At 39.6% G+C, this 7720-nt stretch overlaps 3 protein-coding genes and 1 long non-coding RNA gene across 4 annotated transcripts in view; 1 reads left to right on the top strand and 3 right to left on the bottom strand.

Moving 5' to 3' along the window:
- The window catches only part of LOC107614803 (protein CHUP1, chloroplastic-like), a 4919-nt gene extending 3740 nt beyond the window's left edge, over positions 1 to 1179 (bottom strand). The window contains exons 1-2 of the mRNA XM_021110701.1: positions 831 to 1179; positions 534 to 625 (exon numbers count right to left, since the gene is read on the bottom strand). Coding sequence (XP_020966360.1) covers positions 534 to 625; positions 831 to 1017 — 279 coding nt within the window. The 5' untranslated portion in view covers positions 1018 to 1179. The remainder of the gene's footprint in view (positions 1 to 533; positions 626 to 830) is intronic.
- LOC110266315 overlaps positions 1 to 1722 on the top strand; it is a 2775-nt gene extending 1053 nt beyond the window's left edge. Inside the window, exon 2 of the long non-coding RNA XR_002353572.1 lies at positions 1314 to 1722. This is a non-coding gene — a long non-coding RNA (uncharacterized LOC110266315). The remainder of the gene's footprint in view (positions 1 to 1313) is intronic.
- LOC107614804 lies at positions 3551 to 4000 on the bottom strand. The gene has a single exon (XM_016316937.1). It carries the CDS (start codon positions 3998 to 4000, stop codon positions 3551 to 3553), a length of 450 nt encoding a protein of 149 aa, XP_016172423.1.
- LOC107614805 lies at positions 4179 to 6534 on the bottom strand. Its single transcript, XM_021111696.1, has 4 exons — positions 6477 to 6534; positions 5904 to 6429; positions 4938 to 5514; positions 4179 to 4655 (listed from the first exon to the last, which is right to left on the bottom strand). Exons 1-4 carry the CDS (start codon positions 6532 to 6534, stop codon positions 4179 to 4181), a joined length of 1638 nt encoding a protein of 545 aa, XP_020967355.1.

Genomic DNA, 7720 nt, shown 5'->3' with positions numbered 1-7720 from the left:
GATATCCCAAAAAATTTATTAGTATTTGTTTTAATTTTTAAAAACCTATCTGAAATATAAATTTTAAAAAATTTATTTGTCACTTTATTTTGAATTATAAATTGATTCGCTCGAATTTATGAAATTATGTTATCGGTATATCAGATACTTCTGACATCGGTTGTTCTATTAAATTCCTGCTAATTTGCTAAATCGTGTTTTGTTAGTTGTTAACCCTAAGAAAACCATTGGCACTTTGGTGGCAGTAGAATCATGGCACTCTTGACTGTGTAATGAATCTTTTGAAGGACTAAATAAACAGGGTACTAATTTTTTAAGGATTAATTTTGATGTCTTTTTCATAAAAAACATTCTTAGTAATAATGTTTACCAACTTTCAAGCATTTGTAATTTTATATATATTATTAGAGTTCTAAGTTCCAATTAAGTGATTGGAAATTGATACTTTATGGCATCAACATTCAAAATGACAAAGCCTAAACACACAACAACTAGAAATACCAGGTAAGTATTCTCTTTTTCAAGTAACTTACAGAATCTAAAGTATTAGTTCCTTCCGAATGAATATTGCAAGAATTGGATGATGACTTTATACGTCTTCCTAAATTAGCTTGACTCCCACGACCTGAAATTTCGCATTATAGATAAAAAATATTAGTTAAACTAAATTCATCTAAAAAATCACCACTCATAATTTCTTTAAGAAAGGCTAATGTTTTATCTCTTTTTAAGTGATCAATGATCAATATATCATTTTCAAATCTTAAGAAATAATTTTAGATGGAATCGGAACAGAGATATAGTACAAAAAGAGAATGAGGGAAACGAACGTGAATGTAGGCACTTAGGGATAGAAGAGGGAAACTTGATTCTTTTGGTTCTGAAGTGAGAATAGAGAAATCCACCAAATGTAAGTGCCAAAGCCAAACCACATTTCAGCATCAAAGGTTTCATACCCTTCTCATCTCCAATCATATTACTAAAAGTCCTTCTCATTGTCCTGTTCTCCATGATCATCACCTATTCACCTATGTTCTTGTCTTCATTATTATTATACTTCTTCTCATGATTCCAATGGAAAAAGAATAACCAAAACCAAATGCTCTTTTATACCTAAGAAACACAACAAAGAACAAAGAACATCATAAGAAGATTTAAGCAAAATATTGAACTTAGTAAATTACTTGCAACATGTCAATTATAGTATTGTCATATTATTTTGGTAAAATTATGATTGTTTAGCAAATTTTATAAAGTTAAATGTTTCACAAGATATATGAAAATAAGCAAAACCCTTATTACAAATCATGCAGATAAAACATAAGGAAGGAAGATATGAATGCCAAAGAGCCAACTCAGATTATCATTAAGATTAAAATTGCATTAGCAAAATCAACAACATATGAAGCAGAGCAAGTTCTGTGTTTCAGGATATTACAGCAAAAAGAAATGGAACTTTACATTTATATATAGGAACATGAAATGCACGAGCTGAACTTTGATGTTTGAAGCCGTCTTGGTAACAGTTTCGATTTGAAATTCACATGAAAACCAAAAATTTTTGCCACTGATTTTTTATTTTACAGAAATAACGATATATATATTTTTTTTGGGGGGGAAGTTAATCATGAGAAAACAATAAAGAATGAATATTCTGGTTCTAGATAAGTTATGTAATTAAACATCACCAATCAAATAGTAAGAGTGATCAATATGAGAAAATGCAAGTAATTTGGGAAAAAATAGGATAACCGCTATTTTTGTGTCACATAGTGTTATTAGTTGTTTCAATTTTAGAGATATACATATAAGTTGTGGTATCAATTACCAAATCAAATATGGTAAATGGAGGCACCTAATTAATTCTGCGCACTTTCCCTCCATTAATTGCTTGCTTATTTGATTTGATCACTTTCCTAAAGAATTTATGAACATGATAAGGGCACGTTAGCTGTGTGATATACACTTGTTTTAGTTTCATTTGGAGAAGCTCTTTCTTTCGTGGTTTTTTAAAATTTTCAGCTAAGAATACAAAACTTGTATCTTCAATATCAACACTATATATTAATTAAAAAATGATAATAATTTAAAATTTTAATTTATTCTCTTAGTTATTTTTGTAATATATATATATATATATTAAAGCAAAAGAGCTCAACACACTAATGTGGAGCAAAAAGCAACAAACAACATAAACAAGCAGGCAAATCCAAAAAGTACCATAACCAAAGAAAAGAAATCCGCATGTCATCTCCAATATAGCCATCAACAACATTAGAAATGTACACCTCTCCACTCGTCGCAGCTAAGCATGGTCATGTTGATGATATCTTCTACGCCTTTGCTTTTATTTTGAAATATCCTCCTATTCCTCTCCATCCAAATGTGCCAAATGATCGCACAGAAGCACCTCAAACGCTGCTTTCGATCCTCTTTTCTACGCGGTTCATCTGTCCAACTTAGGAAGTGGTCCTTCACTAACCCCGAAAAAGACCAGTGCTCGCCAAACACAGATATCCAAGCACTCCACACCTGCCAAGCAAATTCATAGCCAAGAAACAAGTGATGTACTTGCTCAACATCCTTATTACATAAAATACAACTCTTATCAACCTGCCTAATAATCCCGAACCGACTTAGCCGTTCCTTGATATTCACCCTGCCTACCAGGACAAACCAAGCAAACAGCTCCACCCTTTGTGGAACCAACCCTTTCCAGATGGTCTTCGTAAAGCTGTAACTGGTAACATCCTCTGATAGCATTCCTTCTTGTAGCACTTGCATAAAGGAGTTAGTCGAAAAGATACCAAGTCTATCATATTTCCACACAACTATATCCTCTCTATTATTCGCTAGCCTCACAGGTCTCAAGGCCTCATGTAGCTGACTCAGAAGGTCTAACTCCCATTGAAACAGCTCTCGCCTCCATTGGAAGTTTCAAACCCACTCTAACCCATCCCAAAACCCACAATCTCCAATAACCGAACCACCTTGGTTGGAAACAGAGAAGAGCCTGGAGAACTGATCTTTCAAGGATCCACAATGTAACCAAACATCCTCCCAAAACTGAGTCCGTCGTTCATCACCAATCTCCATAGCCAGGCCTGTAATTATCTTATCCCTTAGATGTTGCTCCTTAATCTGTATATGGCAAATATCCTTCCATGGGCCTCCTCTAGTGGGCAACACTTGAGTGAATAGTAGCTCATTTGGCCTCAGATTATTACAGAAACAGATCACCTTCTTCTACAATGGGCACTCTTTCTTAGCAAAGCGCCACCACCACTTAAACAACAGTGCAGTGTCACGAATCATAGCATCTCTAACTCCTAATCCACCTAACTTCTTAGGGCCTGCACCAACTCCCATCTCACCAACGCCAAACCATTCCTCCCATCCTCCTTACTCCATAGAAATCTTCTCTGTAATGAAATCAACTTCTCAACAACTGCTTTCGGCATCTTATATAAACTCAAATAATACACTAGTAAGCTATTCAAGACTGATTTGATAAGCCCAACTTCCCCGCTTTTTTTAGCACCTTAGCATTTCAAAGGCTTAGTTTGTCTTCCACCTTATCGATTATAGGCTTCCAGGTCTTAACCAGCCTTGGATTATCTCCTAAAGGGACTCCAAGGTACTTAACAGGGAGGGTATCTTCCTTACAACCCCACAATCTATACATACGTTGTACCCGCTGCTCTTCACAATTGATTAAAATCAGACTGGACTTTTCGAAATTAATATTGAGCCATGACATTAACTCAAACCATCGCAGCAACCGCTTGTAATTCTTCATAGTCTCGTCTTCTGGTGGGTAAAACATAATAGTGTCATCAGCAAACTGAATGTGTGATAGCTCCACACAGTCTCGACCAACCACCAAAGGAGAAATACGTCCGATCCTGACTGCCTCACCAACCATTCTATGCAGAACATCCACAACTAGCACAAACAAGAAAGGAGAAAGCTGGTCACCTTGTCTCAAGCCCCTTTCCATTTTAAACGGTTTAGATGGCGAACCATTAATCAAGACTGACATAGAAGCTGTGGTCACACCACCTACGCCCAAATCCCATCTTTTGTGGCACAATATCCACAAAACTCCACTTTACTCTATCATATGTTTTTTGAAAATCTAACTTGATTATGGTTGCCTCCTTATTTCTCCTTTTAAGCTAGTGCACTGTTTCACACGTTATGAGAGCCCCATCATGAAATTTTCTACCCTTCATAAACGCACTCTGAGTCTCCCCTACTAATCCTGGCATCACTGCTCTCATCCACCTAACTAGCACCTTTGAAATAACCTTGTACACACATCCAACCATACTAATAGGTCTGAGGTCTTTAATCTCCTTCGCACCAATGAACTTAGGGGCCAGCGCCACCCACGTAATATTGGAATCTGCCGGTAACCTGGATGTCTGAAAGAATCCCATCACAACTACCGTAAATTTCGCCCCAATCTCATCCCAGCACCTTTTAATAAAATTCATGTTGTACCCATCACAGCCTGGCACCTTCGATGACTCACAATCCCGCACTGCCTCTCTAATTTCCTCAGCCGATGGCATCGCCTCCAAGGTCACAAATTCTTCCTCATCTATCTTTTCCACCAAACCATCTCTGAACCCCAACAAAGGAGAACTCCCCTGATGATACAGATCTTTATAAAACTATCTAATAGCTAATTTTATTCTAGCTTGGTTTCTTATCAGTCTGCCATTAACTATCAGAGCATCAATCCGATTATTCCTTCTTCTTGCCGACGCTATATTGTGAAAGTATCTTGTGTTTCTGTCTATTTCCTTTGCTTGACGAGACCGAGACATTTGCTTCTAGTGAATTTTTTTCCTTGCATACTACCTTTCACAACAAGTAACTAACGTCTTCCTTCTAGCCTCCATAGTTCCATCATACACTCCATTACTTACCATGTCATCTACCTTTTTTATCTCTTCCTCAAACTTCAAGATCTTCTTGTCCATCTCACCAAAGTTGTCCTTATGCCATCTTCCCAAAGGTCCCATCAACGCCTTCAATTTTTCTGTAAACTGCAACTCCCCTAACCCTCTCCATTCCTCCTTAACCATTCTAAGAAAACCTTCATGTGTAAACCACGAATCAAGGCTCCGAAAAGGCCTAGGATCTTCCCTCATCCTCTTATCTTCCACAATAATAGGGCAGTGATCTGACAAGCCCCTTGGTCTGCCTCTTAACCGAGTCTCAGGGAACTCTTCTAGCCATTCTACACTAACCATAGTTCTATCAATTCGACTGCATGAACGGCCTTGAAACCACGTAAACTTGCGATCTATAAGTGGCAGATCCACTAAGTGCATATCTTGCATCCAAATCTTGAATTCTTCTGTAGACAGAGGTAAATTAACAATGCCTTTCCGTTCCTCCACATTCACTATCTCATTAAAGTCTCCCATGAAACAGCAAGGGACCTGACACAACCCAGCAATGTAACTCAACTCCTCCCACACATAACTCTTCTCCTCTCTCCTATGCGCACCATAGACCAAGAAAAAAATACAGTGGAAGCTATTCTTTAGTAAGACACCTTCAATGCATAACCATCTTTTCCCTTTATAGCAATTATTTATTTTAAAAAATATATCATCCCATATCATCAAAAGACCATCAGATGCACCATCCGACCCTACATATTCCCACCCTGCCCCAATATTTCCCCAAATCCTTTCAACATCAAATCTAGTCACAACCCGTCTTTTAGTCTCAATCAAACCTACCATGCTCAAGTTATGTTTATTTTTTAAATCCTTTACCATTCTCATCTTTCCATCACCCCATAACCCCCTAACATTTCAAGAACTAAAAGTCATTTAGAACTATATTTATACACCCGTTTTTTAGTTTTGGGTCTGCACCACCTCATCTTCGCCTTTTGTTTTGCCACTTTCCTCTTTTGTGCTATTTCTTCGTTCTGCACCTGAAGAATTGCCATTATGTCATCTTCCTCATTGTACAACACAGCACCTGATTCCCTCGCCAGCTCCCAGGTCAATTTGTTTTCCAACATATGCTCCTCTAAGCACTGAGAGTCACTATCCCCGTTATCTTTATCACATTCCCCTTGCCCAGGTCTAGCACCTCCACAACCTTCCCCAGCCCATCCAACAACCCCACTACCTCCGCTTTGGTCTAGAATATTCCCCTGACCAGCCCCCAGCTCAGCATGGTTCCTGTCTTGATCCTCGCAAGCTGCGGCCGCATCATTCTCCGGAGACAGAGCTGCGATTGACTCGCCCTCCACCACAGCATCGTGACCAACTCCAACCGCCCTTACTCCAACCACCATCCATTTCGCGCCGCCAGGTGCTTTATCTTCCACGACCCGACCTGGTGAGACTGCTGTTCCACCGGTCAGACCAGCTCCATTGGTTTCCCCATCACCAGCTTCTCCAACAGATCAAGTGAGGCCATCCCCACCACGGACTAGGCACCTTTCCCGATCTGCTGACCGCCGACTTCCACTGTTTCCGTCTCCGACGCAGGGGTCATCGTCCCCTTCAAACGAGGTCACGCAACCCAGGTCCCATTGCTGCGCAGGAGGAAGAAGATGCTTTGGGCTCCCCTCCCCAACCGGGTCGTGCCCAACAGCCGAAGGGGTAAGGCCCAACCAGCTGGATCCATCTTTCCCTTCAAAGCTATTTTTTTTCCTGGCCCAGCCCTTATAACAACCTTCTTATTCTTTTTGTTATTTTGTTTTTCATTTTTTGTAACCCTTTTCAACCCATTGCACAAAGAACCAAAATAACATGTAACTGTCCTATCCGAGTCTGTCTTATAATTAGCACCGTTTCCAACTCCAAAATCAGAAATCCCTTGATTGATGTCATTAACGGCTTGATACGTTACTAGATTTCCGCGATTGTGATTGGCACTGCATTTAAACCATTCATTCTAAATATTATCCAAAATTACTAATCTGTCCTTGTCTTCTTCCTCTCCCCGTTGCACCACCATCATCAACCCTTCATCATGGTCGTCCTCCTTTGATGGGTTCGGCTGCCTTCTCTGCTATGCATCCTTTGTTGTACTGGATTTTGTTATATCATGGTTCAAAATTTCACAGTTGGTGATTTCATTATCAAAGAAAATCCCCTTGCACTACATGTTTCATGCTTTATGACCAACATCCTTCACCAAAACGTCATAACTCCTGGAACCAACAGTGATACGAATCCTTTCCTGAATCACTTTCATGACACACGTATCAATCTGCACGACTGCACACGACCTACCGTCAACGTGCTACACAATTTCGTCTCCTTTGCACACCCAACAACCGCTCCCCACTGACTACCTATCATTTTGAAGGTGTCGACAGACCAACTAGACAACGGAACACCGAAACATTCGAGCCATACCCTACGGGTTTCACTACGCTCCGACTCTTTCCACTTCCATACCCTGTGAAAAGCTTGTAAGAGACAGTTCAAATTAAAGGTGTACGTCTCGTCCGTATGCACAACACTGTCAAAGGTTAGAAGAAGTGCTTTGCAAACTCCCATTTTCCGAATATAGACGACAGGCAGAGAAATTACTACCATTTCCCTCAACGAGGTGAAATCAATAGGTTTCGTCATCACCCCTACAAGACTTTTCTCTATAACCATTCCAAATTTTCTAGCGCCACTACCGCTTCCACTTTCTTTGTCTCGCCATTCCCAAGCATGTTCTTCAC

The sequence above is a fragment of the Arachis ipaensis genome, chromosome B09 (genome assembly GCF_000816755.2).
Source record: "Arachis ipaensis cultivar K30076 chromosome B09, Araip1.1, whole genome shotgun sequence".
Classification (NCBI taxonomy): Eukaryota; Viridiplantae; Streptophyta; class Magnoliopsida; order Fabales; family Fabaceae; genus Arachis; species Arachis ipaensis.
The sequence above is the reverse complement of the archived record's forward strand: the minus strand, read 5'-3'. Positions and strand labels throughout refer to the sequence as shown.

What these genes read in the sequence shown, in the direction of transcription:
- LOC107614804 (XM_016316937.1), bottom strand. Translation starts at nt 4,000, where the DNA reads ATGGAAAGGGGCTTGAGACAAGGTGACCAGCTTTCTCCTTTCTTGTTT.
- LOC107614805 (XM_021111696.1), bottom strand. Translation starts at nt 6,534, where the DNA reads ATGACCCCTGCGTCGGAGACGGAAACAGTGGAAGTCGGCGGTCAGCAG. An exon ending in AAACAAAAGGCGAAGATGAG is followed by an intron (nt 5,515 to 5,903) that starts GTGGTGCAGACC and finishes TGGTGCGCATAG; the next exon opens with GAGAGAGGAGAAGAGTTATG. An exon ending in TAAAAAAGGTAGATGACATG is followed by an intron (nt 4,656 to 4,937) that starts GTAAGTAATGGA and finishes CTGTATCATCAG; the next exon opens with GGGAGTTCTCCTTTGTTGGG.